Source organism: Pelobates fuscus, chromosome 1, assembly GCF_036172605.1.
Source record: "Pelobates fuscus isolate aPelFus1 chromosome 1, aPelFus1.pri, whole genome shotgun sequence".
NCBI lineage: Eukaryota > Metazoa > Chordata > Amphibia > Anura > Pelobatidae > Pelobates > Pelobates fuscus.
Genome location: NC_086317.1, coordinates 472,567,226 through 472,591,568, shown reverse-complemented (window position 1 = coordinate 472,591,568; position 24,343 = coordinate 472,567,226). Strand labels below are relative to the sequence as shown.

General features: G+C 42.5%; 1 protein-coding gene across 1 annotated transcript in view; it reads left to right on the top strand.

Moving 5' to 3' along the window:
- C2CD3 (C2 domain containing 3 centriole elongation regulator) overlaps positions 1–24,343 on the top strand; it is a 72,272-nt gene that overhangs the window by 454 nt on the left and 47,475 nt on the right. The window contains exons 2-18 of the mRNA XM_063440822.1: positions 2,408–2,677; positions 3,178–3,335; positions 6,664–6,839; positions 7,704–7,879; positions 8,427–8,565; positions 8,661–8,792; positions 9,282–9,426; positions 9,739–9,890; positions 11,115–11,318; positions 11,609–11,715; positions 12,772–12,890; positions 14,247–14,378; positions 16,284–16,727; positions 17,172–17,323; positions 18,014–18,260; positions 19,036–19,210; positions 20,747–20,930. Coding sequence (XP_063296892.1) covers positions 2,408–2,677; positions 3,178–3,335; positions 6,664–6,839; positions 7,704–7,879; positions 8,427–8,565; positions 8,661–8,792; positions 9,282–9,426; positions 9,739–9,890; positions 11,115–11,318; positions 11,609–11,715; positions 12,772–12,890; positions 14,247–14,378; positions 16,284–16,727; positions 17,172–17,323; positions 18,014–18,260; positions 19,036–19,210; positions 20,747–20,930 — 3,112 coding nt within the window. The remainder of the gene's footprint in view (positions 1–2,407; positions 2,678–3,177; positions 3,336–6,663; positions 6,840–7,703; positions 7,880–8,426; positions 8,566–8,660; positions 8,793–9,281; positions 9,427–9,738; positions 9,891–11,114; positions 11,319–11,608; positions 11,716–12,771; positions 12,891–14,246; positions 14,379–16,283; positions 16,728–17,171; positions 17,324–18,013; positions 18,261–19,035; positions 19,211–20,746; positions 20,931–24,343) is intronic.

The window sequence follows — 24,343 nt, the reverse complement described above, 5'->3', positions numbered from 1 at the left end:
GCTGGGGAGAGGATGGAGACAGAGAGTGAGGAGCTGGGGAGAGGATGGAGACAGAGAGTGAGGCGCTGGGGGAGAGGATGGAGACAGAGAGTGAGGAGCTGGGGGAGAGGATGGAGACAGAGAGTGAGGAGCTGGGGGAGAGGATGGAGACAGAGAGTGAGGAGCTGGGGGAGAGGATGGAGACAGAGAGTGAGGAGCTGGGGGAGAGGATGGAGACAGAGAGTGAGGAGCTGGGGGAGAGGATGGAGACAGAGAGTGAGGAGCTGGGGGAGAGGATGGAGACAGAGAGTGAGGAGCTGGGGGAGAGGATGGAGACAGAGAGTGAGGAGCTGGGGGAGAGGATGGAGACAGAGAGTGAGGAGCTGGGGGAGAGGATGGAGACAGAGAGTGAGGAGCTGGGGGAGAGGATGGAGACAGAGAGTGAGGAGCTGGGGGAGAGGATGGAGACAGAGAGTGAGGAGCTGGGGGAGAGGATGGAGACAGAGAGTGAGGAGCTGGGGGAGAGGATGGAGACAGAGAGTGAGGAGCTGGGGGAGAGGATGGAGACAGAGAGTGAGGAGCTGGGGGAGAGGATGGAGACAGAGAGTGAGGAGCTGGGGGAGAGGATGGAGACAGAGAGTGAGGAGCTGGGGGAGAGGATGGAGACAGAGAGTGAGGAGCTGGGGGAGAGGATGGAGACAGAGAGTGAGGAGCTGGGGGAGAGGATGGAGACAGAGAGTGAGGAGCTGGGGGAGAGGATGGAGACAGAGAGTGAGGAGCTGGGGGAGAGGATGGAGACAGAGAGTGAGGAGCTGGGGGAGAGGATGGAGACAGAGAGTGAGGAGCTGGGGGAGAGGATGGAGACAGAGAGTGAGGAGCTGGGGGAGAGGATGGAGACAGAGAGTGAGGCGCTGGGGGAGAGGATGGAGACAGAGAGTGAGGCGCTGGGGGAGAGGATGGAGACAGAGAGTGAGGCGCTGGGGGAGAGGATGGAGACAGAGAGTGAGGCGCTGGGGGAGAGGATGGAGACAGAGAGTGAGGCGCTGGGGGAGAGGATGGAGACAGAGAGTGAGGCGCTGGGGGAGAGGATGGAGACAGAGAGTGAGGAGCTGGGGGAGAGGATGGAGACAGAGAGTGAGGAGCTGGGGGAGAGGATGGAGACAGAGAGTGAGGAGCTGGGGGAGAGGATGGAGACAGAGAGTGAGGAGCTGGGGGAGAGGATGGAGACAGAGAGTGAGGAGCTGGGGGAGAGGATGGAGACAGAGAGTGAGGAGCTGGGGGAGAGGATGGAGACAGAGAGTGAGGAGCTGGGGGAGAGGATGGAGACAGAGAGTGAGGAGCTGGGGGAGAGGATGGAGACAGAGAGTGAGGAGCTGGGGAGAGGATGGAGACAGAGAGTGAGGAGCTGGGGAGAGGTCGGAGACAGAGAGTGAGTAGCTGGGGGAGAGGATGGAGACAGAGAGTGAGGAGCTGGGGGAGAGGATGGCATCCCACAATGCAAAGCACATTGATACTTTCCAGACTTCACTGGAAGCAGATACAATCTTTAGTAAATGGAAATATTAACGTACATATCCTCTTCTGATAATTTTGTTTGGATAAAGTACTGATAAAGTTATATTCTGCATCTAAATGGACCTGTCTTCCTCACATTTGTTGATAATAGCTGCAGAATACTTGCAATATGAGTTAGTCATTAATAGAGTTCGAAGTGAATTTAAAATTTAAGGCCAAGTAGCCAATCTGAAAGCATAGCTGACTTAGATAATTTTTCAAGTTCAGCTATTTTGATCTTAAAGGGGCACTTCCACTGTCTGAGGACTCTGCAGATGGTGATATTGCCGCTGCTGGTCAGAAGGGGAAGGTTAGTTCTGCTTACTTGAATCTTTCCCTCACAGGCGCTGCCATCTTCTTCTGGCAGGTCCTTTTCAGCTCCTGGCGCTTCAATGCCAGGTGCCAACGTCACTGCTTTATTCTTGAACATGTGAGAGAGAACAGCATTGAGGTCTATGGAGGATCCGAGGATTCTTTGAGACTGTGGGATCCTCCATAAAAAAAAGCCAATTACCTGCAGCCTTCACTGGTGAGAGCTGTGGGGATTGATACTTCTAGACACCAGTAGCTCTGCCCAGTGTCTAGAAGTGTCAGGTGTAGGAAATACTCAGAGGCAAAAAAGTCCATACTTTTTCAGTGAAATTCCTTCACAGTCAGTAGGAGTATTTTATAATAATTCTGTCTAAATTAAATACTATTTTGTGGGGGAGGGAGGGGGGTTAGATCCACTTAAAATTAGGAATTCACTTTTAATTCTTAGGTTAGTAAATAACCCTGTTAGGTGAAGCTGTAACTCTTGTCTTCCACCATTGATAATCCTTGCAAATCTCCTACAGGTTTGGCTAACGGTTTGGTATGTATTTCATTCTTGCAGGAGCCACTGACATTTCTCCTTCCACAAGTCTTCCTCCTCTGGTAGAAGGCCAGCTGCGATGTTTCCTAATTGTGACAGTCAGTAAAGTCCTCTGGACTGTACTCAATCCCCCTTCTTCAGTGCTCGTGAGACTTCGCTGGTGGGGGGAGACCTCAAATGGCACCATCTTCAGACCAAGAGTCAACTCCCAGACGGAACATAAAGCTGTTAAAACCACTACTCGTTATGCTGTTCGCTGTGGTCCCAAACAGTTTAGCTCCTATCTGACAGGTGAAGTACTGAAACAGTTGCATACAGTCTTATCTCAGAGCCATGGGGATATCCCACATTTAATGCTTGGTTAAGATCAATGCTCAAACATCTCCCTTAATGATATGTACAGTAGACACTGTGTATCCCAGTTAATATCGTGAAAGTACTCATTTAATGAGTGATTGGACAGTTTATATTTGGAATAAAATGTAGCTGTGGCCTATGTACGATTCTATCAAGGATTTCCTCTGATCTCCAGTTTTAGGGAGTTAAATCCAAATTGCAAAATTGAGTCAAATCTAGCCAAACTTTGATTATAAATGAATTTGAGATAAATGAGTTATTTTAGCCCATTAACACCGCTCTCTAAATCGAATTAATAGCTGAGCCATTAAAAACCATTGTGTTTTCTATGTATTTTTTTTCCTTTTCCTATTTGCGTTATTCTAATGATTTCTTCTATTCTAAAAGGCTGTAATATCCAGTGAATGTGACTGACCCTCTCCCTATCTCTGCAGATATGGGCTCCATGGTACTCGATATAATGACCAAACTGGGTCATCTTCCAATTGGCCGCGTTCAAATAAATGGGATTTCTCGGCTTTCCCCATCCCAACCAATCAGAGGCTTCTTTACTATTGTGTCACCAACGTCTGAGAAACTAGGAGAGCTGCAGGTGAGAATTGATCATTATTACCTGCTGCACATTGATTACATTGCTTTTATTTTTTAACGCCTTATAAAAGCAGGAGCTGGATTTAAAGTGCAGTATGCCACAAAATGTAGTATGCAAAAAAAAAACATCTTGCAAAAAAATATAGGTTTATTATTAGGCCATAATCTAAAAACTATATCAATTTTGTATGCTTGTCTCAAGCTCTTGTGTTGATTGGCCAGTGGCTGCTCGCTGCTTTAAAAAAAGACAAGAGACTTTGCAGCTATTGGTGCACCTAATAAAATAACTAACTGGCTGTGTAAAACTATTAAATTTTATATTTAGTTTTTAGGTTCCCTTCCCATAATCCTACCCTCCTGCCTTGTGTTTTTGTTGTTGCTTTTTTTCAGTTCACTTTCCTCCCCACCCCCTTTTTAAAATGAATTTATTTAATTATTTTTTAGTCCATTAGCCCACAGGGAGACTCTGTTCCAACCCAGTTAATTACTTTCTTAGGTATGGGGGTACGTCACCTGTTGTTGGATTAGCGACTGGGCAGCAATAGTTGGCTGCTCGTTGTCTAGTAGACATGCCTCTACTCGCAGGATAGTGGGAATGGGCATTCATTTATCAGTAGAGATGACGCACATAGATCTTAGGAGACAACAGAGGACAGGACAGAGAGGTGAGCATTGTGAGAAAATGTTCTGTGACAGAGGAAGTGGAAATTACTTAATCTCCACCTGTTTGTCAAGCCTAGGACAATGTTGTAAAGAGAAAAAGATGAGAAAATAAGATCAGATTGTGGAAGAGAAGAGGAAACGATAGTAGAAAGGGAAGTTTTTGGTGTCAGAGCCACTTTAAGACTTTGTTTAGCTGACTGATCAATGCTTGGATTTTCTGGCTTGCCTGTGAATGCTTGGTCATTGAAGCTAATTTAACAGGCTGACATTTTCATAGTTTTCATGCCAACGTTTGAAGCACATGCAAAAGGCAATGTCTACCAACATATTGTCTTCTAAGAGTAATTTAAATATTTATTATTTCCCATGGCATGCAGTAGTCTGAAAGCTAGTAATTAAAGACTAAAAGTAACGTGAAACGTGGCAATATATTTGGAACTTTGGTTCCAAATATGTCAAATTTAGCAGATTATACCTTTCACTTATTGCAATACAGATTTTTTTAAATTTTTATGAACTAATGAGGTTGGGTTACTCCTAAAGTTAAGGAGGAAATTCAACCCCACAAAAACTGCCTCCAATTAAAATACAATATAGGGTAATAACCTTTTATTAGAAACAAGCACATACAGAACTGCATAAATATACACAGGTGAAAGTGAAATACGAAGTAGGAAATGTAAAAGGAATGGACACTTGGTGGAAGTTTAAGAGGCTACTAGATATAAACAAAATAAATGAGTTGTAACTCAATATAAGTAAACTCCAGAGAGACAATTTCCACCTACATAGATACAATATAGCGAATAGCTGTCAATAATGTCCCTTTGAATGGGGATAAAAGTAGATATAGTAGGATATATTGAATTAGAAGTTAAATATATGAGTCAAAGGATTGAGTAAGTTGAATATACATATAAAGAGTCATATCCTAATAATAATAGGTAGCCATTGGACATGGGCAGATAGAGAACGCAAAAGGCTGTTAATTAGATATATAGGAACGTGTCAGTAAATAGAAACACAGCCCTAATAAGCTTAGGGGGTAAAGTAGACTGGGAGGAGAGCGTACAGCCAAATATAGAGTGGGTGAAGTGCTCAACGAGACCCCTATTGCTGACTATGCCTCCCCCCTACTGCTTCGAGGCAGCCCCCCTAAACTTAGAAATCGCCAAGTCCAAGTAAAGCAAAAATCAAAATACCAATCCTAAGTGTAACTATTAAAATAAAAGTATGTACATCGGCAGCCCAACGCGTGTTTCAACAAAAAAAGAACCGCCTTTCTTAAGAGCTGAACGGCATCCATGGAAAGCCTGATATTTGAAAAGTGATGAACCAATCAGAGATGTCCTCGCAATTACGTAGGCAGAGTAAGCTCGAAGGGAAAAATTACGTAATCCGTCTAATGGGCAGGCGCCGGAGACAAGTCTACTTCAAAAAAGGGGGAGGGAGGAGTCTAAACTCAACATGCCGAAATAGCCATTTTTTTTGAATGAAGCTCCAAAACTCTCCAGCATTAAATAAGGAGCAAGATTATATAGTAAAGAGCACACCTTTACTGGCAAGAAAGTCCAGATACTTGTAGAGACTTGGTATGTACTCCATCAATGATCTATGTATAGTCACAAACCTCTGTGACACGTAAGACGGTGTCCGTTTACCCATCTATGTGTTTGTCTAAGGTTCTACAGAGACAGCTTTAATGAACTCCAAGGAGTGGAGAATATGAATATTAACATAGACACATATTTGATAGGAGGAGGTATTACCTGTCACGAGGGCATTAAAGATGTATATGGATGCATCCGAAAATATCAATGTTAGAAAATTACCATGAAATTGATAAAGATCAGAATCCAACGTAGAAATGAATTATAATATAAAAAGCAGGATAAGCCAAATTTAGTAGGGCAAAGATGAGGGGGAAAGAGAAATCCAAATCAAATGAAGGGGGAGAAGGAGAAACCTTCATTGAGTCCCATGGGGTGGAGTATTTTCTACTTGTATATAGGTGTTTCAAGGCGATTTTTCGGAGACCTTACATGTTCCTTAATTCTTTCTTTAAAATGACGAAAAGGTTTGCCCACGTATTTCAAATTGCAACTTAAAGGTTTGGTGTCCCTTGCTATCGGTCACATTTTTGGAATCTCGTTGAATGATTTTGCTATCAACCATCTCCCACATCCCCATTTAAAGGGACATTATTGACAGCTGTTCGCTATATTGTATCTATGTAGGTGGAAATTGTCTCTCTGGAGTTTACTTATATTGAGTTACAACTCCTTTATTTTTGTTTATATCTAGTAGCCTCTTAAACTACCACCAAGTGTCCATTCCTTTTACATTTCCTACCTAGTATTCCACTATAGGTTGCACTTTCACCTGCCTGTGTATATTTATGTTGTTCTGTATGTGCTTTTTTGGGGGTTGGATTTTCTCCTTAACTTTAGGAGTAACCCAACCTCATTAGTTCATAATATTTGTATCTTCGTGTTATGCCCTGTTTACCTCTGTAACCCATTCCCAAACTACAAGGCAAGTGTCTTTCTTGCCACTTGTGGTTTTTAATCTTTCTTTTGCATTTTTTTTTTTGTACCGTTTAAATCGTTTGTACCATTGAACTATTATAATTTAGTCACTTATTTCCTTCCTTGCGGACGTTTTAGGTGTCTGTGGCTCTGGAGCCATTGTCTGAGACGTACGACAGTAGCAGCTCTATTCAAAATACAGACATAAGTGTGGACACTGCTCTGTCTGTAGGAAAGTGTAACCGTAAAGTTGAGGTGGAAAATCCATTACAAACAAGGACATTATCTGAGAGTAGCAGGGCCTCCACACCCAGGTAAGTGAGATTTTACATGAAAAAATGACACCTGTCCTTCAAACTGAGCACACTAATCCTAGCAGTATAATGTAAAAAAAAAAGCATCAAACCATATGTAGACTTGAGAAAAAACAAAACCATCCCTATGTATTTTTAAACACATGGAGGTTTTTCGTTACCTCCAATGGCCATGAGAGGTTATGCCCACCTGCCACGTCAAGGCAGACCTCTTAGGTGGGTAGACTTGCACAGATAAACATTTGAAGAAGTTAAAGGGATACTCCAGTGTCAGGGATACAAAGCTGTATTCCTGGCACTGTTGCGCTTCCTTCCCTCGCGCACCCGGTAAATAAAGTGTTAAAAACCCTTTTATTTACTTACCTGATTCCAGCGCCGTATTAATCCAGAAGCCCTCTAGTGGCTGTCTGGTAGATTGCCTCTGTAGGCAGACTTAGTGCTGCAATGTAAGTGTTTAACATTGCAGCACCAAGTGCAAAAGGGACAGTGAACTGCCTACAGTGCCTACAGTGTCCCTTTAAGAGATTTCAATGATAGAAATCTAGAATTTTATCCACAGAGAATGTGTTTTGCTTTTTTAAGTACTTTAGATGCTTTGTTTTATTCCGAGTAGTGGGACATATAAGGCTGTAGTAGAAATGTGTCTTAAAATAGTTTGAGTATCCAGGATAGCTGGATTGCTATTTTTACGTCAGTTTTTTGGGTGTGGGGGGTTGTCTTTTGGATAAGCAGCAGCAGATAGATATGTAAAATGTTAGTATTCACTTATTTCACTGCTACCATTTAGGTGAACAGTCATGCAGTTGGTGTTCAAAGCTTAACTCCAGTCTGTACGGTTTTCTTTTATCCTTTTGTAATTTTCAGAGGAAAAGATTATTTGTACTTCCAAGAAAATGCAGACCCCAATAAATTGTCCTTAAAAGGTTATCATGAGTTGATGCGGACAGAGAATCCAATCACAGCTGCTCCTAACATGCATGAAAACCGGAGTGCTACACAGAGTCCATCCTCTGCACCTGCAACAAAGGATTTAATTTCAGGTAACCGTGGGTTTTACTTCTCGATGGTGAGAAAAGGCTGTATTGTACTAAGGGTGGGAAACTTGACCACTGACTGCCCACAGAAAGCTAGATTTTAAAGTGGTAGTGCACATTCAAATCACATAATGTTCAGGAAGCATATGTAAGTTCAGACCTGCCCCACATTCAGCCACATTCAGTCCTCTCTCATTTTAATTATTATTATTCATTTATTTTTACTCGATGGATAAACCCAATTTACAATATTTTTGCTACTGATAATGTTTAGAGAGGGGATTTAGTGTGTTTGTGGATTTAATGGATTATAGATGCTACCAAAAGTTGTGTATCGGGCTTACCTTGGCTCCTTTAAGCTTGTTGGGAATCATAGGAAATGTCTTGGGCACCATGGTTATCCATCATTGTCCTAGGGCAGTCCTGTTTTACTGATGGATGTTACTGTGCTGTTATATATTTTACCTCGTTGTGTCAATTGTGGACTCAAGGGTCCATATACATGAACCTATCTTCAAGTATGTGCCAGTGTAATCTCTACATTTGTATTCAGTTCTTCTGGACCAAGGAAACAAACTGAGGGATGCCATGGTTGTTTCTGCCCTCCAATCCGATCCCATTGATGACCCTGATGTGGACCTGAAGTTATCGCCTGAGCTGAATAAAGATCTCTATAGTTTCTTTAGAACTAGGTAAGCTGGAGTCCCAGCAGGTCTCTTTTAATGAGCAGTGGATTGATGGAACCTTGAATCAGACATTTACTCTTACTTTTCTAACCAATCTGCAGAGGTCACTCAGACGTTCTAAAGATCCATAATTCTCCATCAAGTAAGGGTATTTTCCTTCATCAAGGGAGGAACACCGTGCTGGACGTAGAGACTCCCAGTGAGTCCAAGGCAATAGAACTGATCTTGGGCAGGTGGGTTCTTAAGTGTTCTTTATCGATTTGATGTGGTTGATTTTGAGGTATTGTGGTTATAACATAACCTCTTACTGCAGCTTCATGTCAGAACATTACCTGAGCATGAGATGTCGCTGGAAAGTCATTCTGCACAAGTTTTGAGGAAATGTTCCCGGACATTGTAGAAGACAATGAAGTATCAATAGTTACACATTCATTTGAGGGACAGAGCTAAGGGGCTGTGGAGTCAAATGAGTTTTTGCCACACAAATATTTAGCAACATGTTTTCAACTTGTGTTTTCTTGCTTTTCCCCCTTTTTTTTTTTCCTTTTATAGAAAGGGAACCAGTGCGTTGTCTAACCTTGTTTTGTCAGGCATGGCGTGAAAGATTTTTAATGTTGTACTTTTTTCTTCTTCAGTATCCAAAGGTTTTTTTATATTAAACCAAACTGTAAAAATAATGTCCGCTTTTATTTCAAGCTATTGCCCCCTATTTGCTCCCCCAGCTCTTCTTTGTCGCCTGGCTACTATTGGGATGGAACAGGATCACCCCCAGAATCCATATCCGGGAGTGACATGTACAATGAAAGCGAGTTCAACGACCCACAGTATGACCTGAGCCTTTTGGAGAACCTTTTCTATACAGCGCATGTAAGTACCATACTTCCTCTCTTTCTTTAATACATTATACATCTCTTCTTTCTTTAACTGTAGTCACAGAGCAAGGGGCTGACTTTGTTATTTATTTTTTTACATTGTGCAGTGTGATTGGAGGTGTGGCGGTGTGCAGTGTGATTGGCGGTGTGTAATGTATATATCACACATATAGAACATGTACAAAGCCTGTGTAGCACTTTTTATAGCTGCCAAGCAGTGCACATCCTTCTTTAGGGACACTATTCCAGTGTCCAACCAGCTGAATAGTCAATCACTAATGAATCTCGTCCTGTTAATATTGTGCAGAAATCAGACAGCAGCCTCAGTGACCTCGTCAGCGATGATGATGATCCCACGGAATCTCTGAGAAGGAAGTCTAAGCGAATCACTGTCAAACATCGAGGACCACAGCTGGACCAAGCTGCTCGCAAAGAAAACATATTGCTCGAGAATTCTGGGTAAATAAATCCATTACCAAAGTATGCAGCTGCCGCCACAAACAGTCTTCATTTACCTAGGGGCAAGGAATTCTGGGTAAAAGCCTGACAATGTACCACGTAAAAAGAAATAGAATTTCTACACATCATTTAAAGGGAAACTCCAGACTCTAAGTTAAAGGATCACTATAGTGTCAGGAAAACAAACTTGTTTTCCGGACACTGTCATCCTTGGGGGACCCTCACCCTCAGGGTCTATAGTCACCCAGTCACCATCATTTAGCCTCTTCGAAAATATTTCCTATCTGTCAATGGGCAAAGAATTATGGGAAATGTAGTGCAAAAACAGCTGTAATGATAACATTGGATTCCACAGGTGTATATATAGTTTCTAAGAATGAAAAACCAAAGCATTATATTCACCTTATAAAACAGTACATAAATGTAAGTATCCAATTAAAATATTGTAGAAAACCTAAGGATTCCTCTAGAACTCCTCAAAAATACAAATACATGAACAAAATGTATCTACAAAATATAAAAAGACAGGGACCAAAAATAGGGTAGTATGTAAAATACACTTGGTAACTAAAATTCAAGGTTAGACTCACAGGTGTATGATAAAATACAGGCTCATCACAAATTAGTGGTGGTATCGGTAGTCAAGACTCTTCAGTTTTCTCGAAAGCACATGTAAGAAAAAAGCAGTGGAAAAATATATAAAAATATAGGGCAACACTGTTAACTACTGAACAAGAGTGCTTCATTAGACACACTTACAAAATCATTGATAGTAAAGAGCCCATCAACAAAATCTCCAAGGTAGCTGGATCAATGGTAAAGTGCTGGTGCTCTGTACTTATCATCTTTCTGAACTTCAGATGAAAATGTGATAACGGTATTAAAAGTTAAAATAATGACCGCAATACATTTTGTTCATATATATATATATATATATATATATATATATATATATATATATATATATATATAATTTCTACAGCTTGGGTTACTGTAATATTTTGTCGGATGGCAGCTTCTCTTTGACTGAAAGAAAATTATGTCTGTGTATCTCCAGATAACACAGAGAGGGTATTAGCTGGGCACTTGCAAAAACCATGAAGCATTTTCCATCTAGCTGCATGAAGTATGCAATACTTATTCTTTAGCTAAATGAAGGTAATACAGTCTTCTTTTGTTTATTATTAAGTTAAAAAAATTTTTTTTTTAACCTTTCATTGCCAGTCTCACGGTTCCTGAGCGGTCATTGAAGAACTCTGTAAAATCTAATTCTGTGGATTTAACAGTGGACCGATTGGCGCAGTTAGGTCGGATGCATGTTGCTCGAGTTGTTGTGGACACATTAAAGATTCATCCAGACAAATGGGCTATAGAGAGCAAGATAAACAGCAAAGGGAAACCACCTCGCCCAGCGACATCCATCAAACGGTAAGACGGACTATCAGTGAATTAGATCTTACCTTGGCAGTAAAAGGTGTTCTACAACCATACAGCGATGGCAGGATTGTGCACCGCTTTATCCATCTCTCCAGCCATTACCATAAATAGAACTGCTCCATGGTGTGGTGATTTACCGATCGCAGAAATCTTGTGTTATTGTAAAGCTGATTTGAGTTGCAGGGAATGGTAGAGCCACAGTTTGCTGTCTGAGGTTAAAGTAACCTGCATATCATAGAATTCAAATGGAACTGTTATTTCTTGTATATTTTTGTCCACAGAACATTTTTTGTGGAATTCCATTTCCCAGTTTCTTCGAAAACAAAAGGAGACATTACCCTGGCAAATGAAATTACTCGACTGGTCTCAAACAAGATTGTTAGCGGATGTAAGTGCTCATTAATCACCTTGTCACCTGCTCTCTGTATTGCAATGCATGAGAGTAAGAGCAGGCAGGGCTACTCCATGTTTTACCTCTGAACTGCTCTAATATACCGCAGCTCTCTTTTCGGCTGACATACAAAACCTGTCAGACAGTTTCATATCACTTCAACACTTCAACAGGGCTTTCAGAAGGTAGACGTGGCTAGTATTGTCCCATAGCTCACAAACTATCTTGCTAAGTTATTTTAAAAGTGGTGTAAACTCAAGTTAAGCTCATAAGTAGAGTGCTCTGTTACTTGTATTGGTATGTGTATATTGTATTGTCTGCTTCCCAGGTAGTACAGCTATGCAGATTGTGTTGGCATTTTGTTAACGAACACATTAGCATTGGGAATACATTCCCCCTCTCCCCCACACACACACACACACACACACACACATTTTAATTAAAACCATGAAGAAAAAACAGGGTTTTTTTTCATACCATTTCTCTAGTGCCGAGACTTTACCCACAATATCATCCATCACTCTCTATGATGGCTAATCCAATGCTCCTTATAGAGGAGCATTGGACACTGATGGCAATGCGTGACAAGTACCGCTCGTGCATCCAAATGATTCTCATGGGAAAGCATTGAATTCAATGCTTTCCTGTGAACTGCAACCTCATGTGACCGAGTTTTACTGGAAGACTGCAGTTTAACCCTGCAGAGTTAAACCTTCCGGATCACTGCACCCAGAACACGTTCTGATGATGAGGTGGTCTGAGCGACTTTAGCGGCCCTTTAATACTAATTAATAATAATACACAGAAGGTTCGTTATATATTGATGTACTGGTGTTTGTACTCATATGTGGGGGATATAAACATACAGCTTTATGCGATGACCTGTTTTATCTATTGTAGTTTGTAATATTTTTCTCATTTTGTAGTCCTTGCTAAGTGCTGCCTAGTTTTTACCAAGTAATACGCAGCACTCATTGTAACAACCTGTGAACATTTTAATCACAGCAATAACCAGTTCACACAGTGTAATACAGTGTCTTTCTGTTGCTCCAGTTGTGAAGTTCCAGCAGCGATTCGTGTTTCCAGTCCTATTCAGTGGAAGGATGATTGAGCATTGGTGGAACACAGACCTAATATTCAAAATTTTCCTACGTAACGGAGCCCAGAAAAAGGTGAGAGACTCTCACAGCCACAGTTAGTGTGTGTGTGTGTGTGTGTGTGTGTGTGTGTGTGTGTGAGTGTGTGTGTGTGTGTGTGTGAGTGTGTGTGTGTTTTCTCGATTCTCTCACCCCTCCTGGGTGGTTTGTTTTTATTCCTCCTTCTTGAGGGTTCTGCGCAGTTTCTTAGCTGTTCCTAGAACTGCTCTCTTCTGGACAGCGATCTCAGATGTTCCACCTGGAACCTGTTGAAGCCACTCTCCTAACTTGGGAGTGACCGCCCCGAGTGCTCCTACCACAACTGAGACTAATACTGCCTTCACTTTCCACATCCTTTCTAGCTCTTTTTTCAGTCCTTGCTATATGTCCATCTTCTCATGTTCCTTCTTCCTGATGTTCTAACCACTGGGTACTGCCACATCCACGTGTCTGTTTTCTTGTTCTGTTTCTTCTTTTAGAACAGAGGATATATATATATATATAGTGTTAGAGTAGAGGTTGTACCCGTAATAGTCCAGTGATGGAGAAAGGGAGGTTTTCCCAAGTCCCAATTTTATGTTATTTGACACGTGTGTGTATATATTTATATTTATATATATATATATATATATATATATATATAGTGTATACATATAATGTAAATATATCTATATAGATATGTTTTATAAACCTCTACACACTGATTATTAATAAGGTACACATGGGTATGGTGTGGGCGGCCACACCAGCTGTTTATTAAAATATCCCTCTCTGTCTCGTTGGAGATTTTACCTTTTAGCTAGAAACAGCAAGGTCAATTGTTAGCGTAGGACTCACCTGAGAGGTTTGACTTGACCCTGGCAAGTGAGATTACACTTAAATGGCCATTGGAGCGATGCCAATAAACCTCCCGTTATTTAAATGTGCATCATGATTTTGGTTAGTGCGTAAGTAACTCTAGTTGGAGAAAACAGGCAAAACGCAAGGCTTCAAATTCCTATACTATATGAATGCATTTTGGCACTTTGGAGCATTTAAAGATAAATATCAAAACTAGATCTTAAAGAGGCAGCACATTGTATTGCCTATAATCAATAGTATTTCAAAGGTATCTGTCATTTTTAGCTGGCTTTCAAAAACTAAAGTTATTCCAGATCCCACAATTATCGTCAATACAGGCACTCAGATCATGCAGCAATTTTACTTCTGTATTATCCATTCAAAGACGTCCAGCTTGGACAATCTGGCACAGTTGAAACCACATGTAGCTCCCAGAGATGGTTATATATTATATATTACTCGATGATGGTTACATACTTTTCATTCATTTATTTATTTATTTTTGCTGATTATGACTCTGGAGTGTAACATCCTGTGTCTTTTCCTTTCCAGCCAGGACTTGTGGGCTCCGCTAACCTTCCTCTACGTGACGTTCTGCTGTCTCAGGGTCTTTCTGTAAGCTGCAATCTTGATGTGCACGAAACAGAGCCACAACAGGAGACCTCAGACGTGGGACCATTGCAGGTATCACTAACTCTGAATGGGGGTTTTATTATAGTGTTACTGTCACTTACCCCAGGATAATTTGTTATGTAATGTAATTTAAGTATTTTAATCTGTAGTTCTGGAAATGGGACCTCTAGATTTGGTTTTCCTTTTTATTATAAAGATGCTTATTGAATGTTCCACAATGGTTTCTTATAGCTAAGTCTTCCCCAGGCTGACATGTCTGCTTCTACGGTGGCCCTAATTAGTTTAGGTTCTGATGACCTAATATTGACCTTATTTGGCACCCACATATCTTTTTCAGTTCCTGATGGTTTCACTTGCTAGAAGCACATCACTTGATTGTTCTTGCAGGAGACTGAGTACATAAAGGGGGTCTATAGAAGATCTCATTAGACTGTCTGTGGATGTTCTCGCATTTTCTCACAATTTGCCAAATAGTGCATCCTACATGAGACAAAGTAATTGCTACTTTGTACAATGTATATCTAGTGATCATATTGGGAATTCCATCTTTGTGAATAGTTCTAAGGTGACGGTGCTGCTTTTTGGTCATTTTCTCTAAATGAAAGCAATTGTAAAACTAGGTGAAATTTGTGAGACAGGTGTTTTAAATGTACTAAAAACAGTCTTATTGTACTAAAAAACAGACTTATTGTCAGCAGCTACAACACCACAAGTTAACTCGTCAAAAATCATGCTGTATTAAATACAGTGAAGTAGCTGTAAAACGATTTTACACCTGCTCCTCCTTATTTAAAGGGTTTATTGACTATTTGGTAACTGATAAAAGGAGGCACAAATAACAAAATAAAATATTGTGTGATACGGTATGTATTATAGGTGGATGCGGTAATCTTGTGAATATTAAATACTCACATTTCATGGAACCCCGCAGTGGATTGGCTCTAACTGTTAGGACTGTGTGTTTAGCAGGTAGAATGTCACCTTTGTAGAATATTAACCTTTAGTATATGGAAATCATAAACTGGAAAGACAGAGTGTGCGATATCCTTCTATACTACTTTAATATCCGCTCTATGTGTTTTATGTTTCAATTTTTTTTAATTGACTTTTTCATCGACATAAAAAAAGAATTAGACATCAACAACCTCATTATGTATCTCACACATTCCTAATACAAAGCAATGTAATAGCCAGGCTACATTTACATATGTTTCACACGTGAGAGAGAGATATATCCCAGCCTACAGATGTGCTTACACTGTCTGTCTGGCATGTTCTTATTGTATCACACTATATTTTGTCAGCTCACCCCATAAATAACGACGGAGGAGTCTAGTAACTTGAAGGACCATTAAGTCACCCAGATCACTTATTTCAATGAAGTGGTCTGCGTGCAGTTATTTTGCTGTTGTTTTGAGTAGAGGTAATCTTCATATTGGGGGGGGTGGGGGGGAAATCACCATAGCGTTAGGAATACATGCTTCTCCAGTCCAGGCAGGTGTCACAAGTGACAGCTATGGTATTCAGATATCGTCTCGCTCATCATGAGATGATCTATGGAGACTCCATGGCCCTCCGCGGTTGTCCTCTCGTGCGTGCTAAAGTGAAACGCACCGGCACACAGCGCCTGGCAGGTGAAGCACCATGAGCTAAAGCAGGTTTGCAGAAAGAAGATGGCGGCTTTAGGTAAGTAAACCTACCTTTTACCCATGGCCACCTTAACTTAACTAGAGATGTCACCTTCAGGGGTATTTTCTAAATATGCAAAGACCCCTGAAAGTGACAGCCCTGCTTTAATTTAATGGGCGGTTCTGTTTTGGAATAGGATCTATTTAAAGAAAATATTGTTATTATGGCATGCACTGTCTTTGGTCATTTACATTTATTTAATATGGTTTGTCAGAAACTCGTCAGTGTCGATTGTTCCCTTATGGTGTTTGTCTTCCAATGCCACAGATTTCTGTAGAGCTTGCTGGTGAAAGCAAAGAACTTACACGTGCCGCTTCGGGGAACAATGAATCTACAAAACAAACCCCACAATCCTCAGTCAATCATAGCGTGACTTTCGCAGAACCAGAAATTCCTGCAGTTTTGGCCAGTGAGCATTCTTCACAGACTCAGCCAATATCCCACATCCCAGCAGCCAAGGTCAATGCCCCCCCTCATATTGCAGCTGAAGGACCACGAGTACCATTATCCCAGCAGCAAGCAATCGAGGAGAGTGGGCTATTGCTGCATGTTGTACTAATGGTTCAGGAAGGGAGGGGGTTAATTCCTGCTGGCAATGATTCACTCGCCTCTTGCAATTCCTACCTGAACTGCAAACTCTTCTCCTCTCCAGAAGCCACTCGTTCTGCTGTAGTGTGGGGCACCACGCAGCCCATCTTTAACTTTACACAGGTAATGGGAGCCTTAATTATTCCCCACTCCCTGATTGTATTAATATAAAGGACTGTACAGTAAATGGAAACCTTATTTATTCCCCACCAACCATTTGTATTATTATAAAGGACTGTACAGTAAATATGAACCAGGATCTGCATGTCTATTCTGGGATTAGTGCGACCCCCCCACCTCATTTGTATGAATATAAAGGATTGTACAGTAAATGGGAACTTTATGCTGACACCCCCATTTGTATTATTATAAAGGACTATACAGTAAATATGAACCAGGATCTGTATGTCTATACTGGGATTAGTGCGACCCCCCAGTAAATAAACCCAAGATGTATGAGTTTGATACTCCGAATCCCCCTTGTTATATTATACAGTACTGTATAATGCCCTTTTGCACAGGGTCATTGGGCGGGTTTATATGTAACTGTACTGTGTGCTCATTCAGGTGGCTCCAGTCTCTCTGACAAACCAACTCCTAGAGAGACTGAATAACAACGTGATGGTTATTGAGGTCTGGAATAAGGTGTCCGGGCCTGGCCGGGACCAGCTTCTCGGACTTGCAAAACTTCCCCTGAACCAGTTCTACATGTCATTCAGGTAATGAGCTCAGCACTGTGCCTGAGCATTGGGAGTGCTGTATCTATCTTATCCTGCAGCCTTCAGCTCAATAACCTGGACATCTGATAGAGACAATGTATTCTAGAAATAATACCATCTGAGTTTATCCAGAGCACCCACTGCTTTATTTAACGACCTTCACAAAGAATAAGAAATGAATGAAATTTTGTGTTCTATCCTGGTCTTTGCATTGCTGTCAGTCAGCGTGATCCCTTACTCAACATCATGATCTTTACCTGCTATATAGTCCTAATATTCTCACCAGCCAGATTACCAATATAGATTATTAGTGGTTACATTGTATCCATAATCTTGGAAATGTGTGTGTATTTGTGTTTAGCAATGTATTCACTATCCATTACTACAGGTGGAAGGGTTTTTTTTCCCCACCACAATTCTGTTGGGGCATATATATATATATATATATATATATATATATATTTATATATTTATTTATTTATTTTAAAATCTTGTTTTCATTGCGAAGTAAATTGAAACTTTTCTGCATGCTGGATTGGGATTTGATTGACAAGCAGAAAGGGTAAAACAAAGAAGAAAGTGTCCTCCAAGACTAAGAATGAATTATTGGTAATTAGTTTGCTGCAACATTAAAATGTTATTACCAATTTATATCGGTATGTACATTGACATATGTCCCTATTTACTCAGAGACCCCAAGATTTCCCTGCTGCTGCTTCAGGCTCAGTATCCTGTGGTCGCTGTAGACAGTTATGTGCCGATTACGGATGTTTTCAGCGGCAGCGAGAAGGGCAGGATCAAAGTTTTACTTGCCATGGGATCAGGTGACCAGGTTGTGGCATTGCAGCGTTTAAAACACGAGGATGGGGAAACACCATTGAAAAAACAAATTTCAAGGCCAGCTCATTTTTTGGATTCACCGCAGTCCTCCGTACAGGTACCCCCTGAACCAGAAATGGCAGATATTGGTAACAATTACAGAGAAATGATGTATCTGCGGGTGTTCAATTAATCAGATTTTACAAGGTTAAACATTAAGGACCTAACAGTATGAACTCCGTTTAGAAACGATACAGCTGTTTTGAACCAAAATCCTATATTATGGAAAATCCACCTTTTCATGACCAATGTCTTCCAAGGCTGTCATGATATAATGGAATATAGAAATCCCCTGGTGGCTTCAGCTAATTTGTTTAGCAATGTTGATATAAGTTATGTCCTAAATCTGCCCACAATGAAAGATGCAAGTTAAGCACCATAACCACTACATTGCTGTTTATTGTTTATTAATGTTTGACACTTACCAGGCTCTGTCAGGCACCTTTGCTGATTCCATGATGAAATATGGTAAAGTGAAAGTTCATACTTCTGAGTTATCACACCCTTATTGGTTGAGAGTTTTGGCTGACTGAAGGACTGTGGGTAACAGAGCCAGGTAATTGTAAAACCGTTGGTAAACAGTCTGGCAGAGTATCAGAGCGCCAGGTACCCCTAGTATCATAACCACTGCCTAGCTTATGGTGCTTGGAGTGACCCTTTAATATCTGAAAATAACTATTGTTAAGAAAAATGCATTCCTGTAAAAAAAAGCAATGGCAAACCTAGGAGCAACCTATGAAGACTGGCAGTGCTTTGGCGCTGACTCGCTTTCATGGGGAAACACTGCTCTTCCTCTCAAATCTTGGGGTAATGTTCATTTGTTTTCTTCTCAGACGTCTCGTCCACAGGAAGGATTGATGGACCACATTTTTGAAGTCCACGTGGAGAATGTGAGAGGTCTCACTCCTCTGCAGTCTACCGTATGGGGAGAAGCTGATTGTTTCGTCCAGTACTATTTTCCCATGTACTCTCCAAACTCCGGCCCGGGAGTAGACTTGCCTGAGGGTGGTATGTTGAACCTTTTGCTGTACCAATTGCTGTTCTACAATCTACTTTAGGGGTGGCAAAAAGAACAACCAGATAGCCACCTTTTTGCCACCCCAGATCTCGAATAATTAATAATCAGGATTATTCACTAAAATGAAAATTTAAAGTCAAAATAGCCAAATTAGAAAAAAGACAGTTATGCTTTCAGTTTGGCTATTTAGACGCTACAATTGAAATTCACTTTAAAGGAACTGAAGGAATTTTATTACCAGATTAAGGTCATGCTGCAAAGTTAACACTGGGCCTAAATGATAGGAGAAAAAAATGTTTAACTCAGGAGAGAATTGAATAGGTGAAGTGGTCATTGGTAAGGACATTGAGAGGTTGGCCAACAGCACAACCATATGGGCTCTTTAAGTATAACAGTACATATTGGTCAGTAGTATGTATTACTGGGTAACACATACCAGGTAAAGATACAGGTGTAATAGACCGATCTCTGTGTTACGACAGCTCACAGCCCTAAATACAGCATGTACTGCAGCTTGGGAGACTATAAATACAGCATGTACTGCAGCTTGGGAGACTATAAATACAGCATGTACTGCAGCCTGGGAGACTATAAATACAGCATGTACTGCATCCTGGGAGACTATAAATACAGCATGTACTGCATCCTGGGAGACTATAAATACAGCGTGTACTGCAGCTTGGGAGACTATAAATACAGCATGTACTGCATCCTGGGAGACTATAAATACAGCATGTACTGCAGCTTGGGAGACTATAAATACAGCATGTACTGCAGCCTGGGAGACTATAAATACAGCATGTACTGCATCCTGGGAGACTATAAATACAGCATGTACTGCAGCTTGGGAGACTATAAATACAGCATGTACTGCAGCCTGGGAGACTATAAATACAGCATGTACTGCATCCTGGGAGACTATAAATACAGCATGTACTGCAGCTTGGGAGACTATAAATACAGCATGTACTGCATCCTGGGAGACTATAAATACAGCATGTACTGCATCCTGGGAGACTATAAATACAGCATGTACTGCATCCTGGGAGACTATAAATACAGCATGTACTGCAGCTTGGGAGACTATAAATACAGCGTGTACTGCAGCCTGGGAGACTATAAATACAGCATGTACTGCAGCCTGGGAGACTATAAATACAGCATGTACTGCATCCTGGGAGACTATAAATACAGCGTGTACTGCAACCTGGGAGACTATAAATACAGCGTGTACTGCAGCTTGGGAGACTAGAAATACAGTGTGTACTGCAGCTTGGGAGACTAGAAATACAGTGTGTACTGCAGCTTGGGAGACTAGAAATACAGTGTGTACTGCAGCTTGGGAGACTATAAATACAGCGTGTACTGCATCCTGGGAGACTATAAATACAGCGTGTACTGCAGCTTGGGAGACTATAAATACAGCGTGTACTGCAGCCTGGGAGAATATTTGCCACAAACTACTATCAATGTAGATTTTAATCATATTATTAGTAAAGGCTCCATTCTCTCTGCTCTTATCTCAGGTATTAGTCTGAAGCCTGTACGTACATCCACAACCCTGTGTGTGCCGGATCCTGTGTTCAATGACCGGCAGAGCCATTCCCTGGTGGCTCCAGCTGATACCCCCGTGCAGAGGTTACTGCTCAATGCCTACTCCAAGCAGGGCTTATCTGGAGGAGGAGGGGTGACATTTGAAATCTGGTGCAGGTGAGAACAAGCGACTCTCTTTTTGCTCAAAACTGTGAAGATTATTTTACAAGGATTGCAGGTTTAAAGGAAGGCAAAACTTAGATCCCTAGCTGCTGGAGAAATCCCCCTCCCAGGATACTCTTCAAGCATTAAAACATAACGCCCTGAGATCTGTGTTCGGCAATCCCTTGGTCTAACAGATCAGTTATTATTTGATTATGCTGGTACTAGTCTCCGAGCTGACTGTGTTTCCATATCACTGTCTTACTGCTTAACCCCTTAAGGACTGAGCCAAATGTACAAGTTGTGAACAAAACAAAACGTAAACAAAACCTGGCATTTGCGCTATATGTCTGTCCAACCGTAATCCACCTCTTTCATATTAAATGCACCCCCCCTTATTATATATCATTTTATTCAGGGGAAACGGGGCTTTCATTTAATATCAAATATTTAGCTATGAAACATAATTTAATATGAAAAAATGGGAGAAAATAAGAAATTTTATTTTTTTAGTTCTACATGACATTTTTTTTTTTTTTTTTTTTTGTCAATCAAATTTTTATTGAAAAGTAAAGATGTGTTACATGCAGTTTGAATGATACATCGGACAGGAAGTGTCTTGACAATCGGACAAAGTAGTGTTATCATATTACGTGTCAAAATTCCGCTTGTTTGTCCCTGTTCTAATGGTATTGCTGATGCTAGGTGTTATAATAGTTAGTGCATGCTCCGCGTGTCTGGGAGCATCGTCTGGGTTAGACCTGACGTTGGTCGTATGTAACTGATCAGTGAGATGGCCTCAGGTGTTTTGAGGCTAGGCTTCTAGGATAATTGAGGTCTAAGTACCCCCCTGTATTGGGGTGTCTGTGCCCCCGTCCCAGATTAGGCGCGTGTGGTCGTGTGGATTTCCCCCCCCAGCATCCCCAGTTTCTGTCGTTATTGTCCTGGTCATGCGGATGAGGGTTATGGGGAAGCCCCATTGAGTGTAGAACTGTGCGTCCTTATCTCGTGTTACCTGGTAGCTATTGTGTTGAGCTTGTGATTTGGTTTGTCTACCTCGTTCTTCTATCGTGTGTCGTGTGTGTGCGGGTTCTCTGTTTCCCGAGCTGGGCCTCTATTGTGACCCTGGATCCGTTGTGACCCTGGATCCTTTGTCTGTCTGGTGCGCATCCTCACCGTCATGGGCTGTTTGTAGTCCTTTGTCGGTCCATGTGCCCCTGTCCCTGTCTCCTACCGGCCCCCACCCCAGTACCCCCTGTGGAGGTGTATCATGTTCGGTGAGTATCGGCTGCCGGTCGTTCACGGGTTTCCCTATGTGGGCGCTGAGTATAGAGTTCGGTTAGTCTGTTGTGTCAGTTGTCGTGTGTGGCTGGGATGCCCCCTCGGTTGCGTGCAGCGTTTTGTTCCTTGGCAAGTGGGGCCTGTGTCCCCTGAGGTTCGGATTCGGCTCTGTGTCAGGCCACAATCATGGTAGGGTGTCAGCCGTCTCTATTTGTGGTGTGCCTGGTCTGTGCCCATCTGCAGGCTGGTCGGGCAGGGACCTGAGTCATGTTGTCACCTGTGAGTCGTCCTCCTGTTCGTGTAAGCCTGATCCGTATTAGTCTCCAGCCTCCGGCCCCACCGGGACACGCGCAGCCCCCGCCCCCCTGCCCGGTCCAGTCGCCGCAGCTCCCTTAGCAACGTAGTCCAGCCACGGGTACCAGGTCAGCGCACACTTGTCAGCTCGTCCCTGCAGCGGGGCCGTCATCATTTCCATGTTGTAAATGTCTTCCACCCTAGCGATCCACTGCCCAAGGGAGGGCACTGTCGTGTTTTTCCAGTGTGTGGGGATAAGCGTTTTGGCCGCCCTGAGCAGGTGTATAGTGAGCACTTTTTTGTATGCCTTTAGAGGCGTATGCGTATGGTTAAGTAACATCGGCAGGGGTTGCAGAGGTAGCTCGGTGCCCGTGATTTCTTTTATTATGCGATGTATCTTTTGCCAGTACGGGGCTATGCGTGGGCAAGTCCACCAGATGTGGTAGGCCGTGCCCTTCTCGGTTCCGCATCTCCAACAGTCGCCGGGAATCGTGTCATGGATGTGCTTTAAGATGTCCGGGGTCCTGTACCAGTGCGTCAGGATTTTATAGTTGCACTCTTGGTACTTAGAGCTGATGGTCCCTTTGTGCGTCAGTTGAAAGATCCTTCTCCCTTCGTTCCGTGAAGCCTAGGGCGCCCTTGTCTCCGCTACTCATTAGTGCCGAGTATAACGTTGATACGCCGTGCGAGAGGTGTTGCCTGGTTGCGCATAGTTGTTCCAGGTGTAGGAGTGGGCGGTGTACATGGTCCTTACCCTTGATTGCGTTATAGTAGGTTTTGATTTGGTGGTAATGGAATTCATCCAGCCCGGTCACTGCACGGTCCTGTATCAAGTCTCTCAGGGGTTTAAGGTTCCGGCCGCTGCACCATTGGTGTAGGTGTACCCAGTCCGTCGCCTGGAGATTTTTGAGGGCTGCAGGGGTTAAGCCGCCCGCTAGTTTCGGGTTGTTGGTTTATAGGTGTGAGCGGGTTGGGTGACGTGGTGAGCTGTTTGGCGTACCGTATCCCGCACCAGAACCTAAGAGTAGCGTCTATCATCGGGTTGCCCGTGCTCATATCTTTGAGTGTAGCCTCGCCCAGCCATAAGAGTGCCGGGATCTTCCCCTGTGCCTGTTGAAGCTTCATGTCCGCCCATTGCTTGGTGTTTGGATTGGCGTGCCAGTTGACCAGCCTATGTAGATGTGTCGCCTGGTAGTACATGAGTGCGGAGGGGAGTCCCATTCCCCCTTCGCTTTTTGGGCGTTCCAGTATTGTTCTCCGGACTCGTGTAGGCCGTTGGCTCCAAACGAACTGTCTGACGTTTGTTTTTAGCGTCTGGAAAAAGACTTGGGGGATGGTGGTAGGCAGTGTTTGAAACAAGTATAGGATACGTGGCATTATGTTCATTTTTATAGCGCTTATATGGCCAAACCACGATATGTACTTGGACGTCCATCGTTTTAAGTCCTGTTGTAGCGTCAGCAGTAGAGGTGCGAAATTCAATAGGTATATCTGCGTTAGATCTTTCGGCAGCCAGATCCCCAGGTACCGGAGCTTTGTCGTGCAAATTTTGAAAGGGAAGTGTGCTTCGATATGTTGTGTTAGGGCTCTGTCCTGCGTTAATGGCATTGCCTCCGACTTCTCCAAGTTAAGCTTTAAGTTAGAGACTATGTTATATTGCTTGAACGCCTCCAGGGAGTTTGGAGCCGAGATTCTTGGTTGTTCTATAAAGAAGAGCATGTCGTCAGCATATGCCGCGACTCGGTGCTCCGCTCCGCCCACCCGGATCCCCACTATGCCCCCGTCCTGTCTGACCGCCTCCAGAAATGGTTCGAGAGTGAGGGCAAACAGAAGGGGTGACAGGGGGCAGCCCT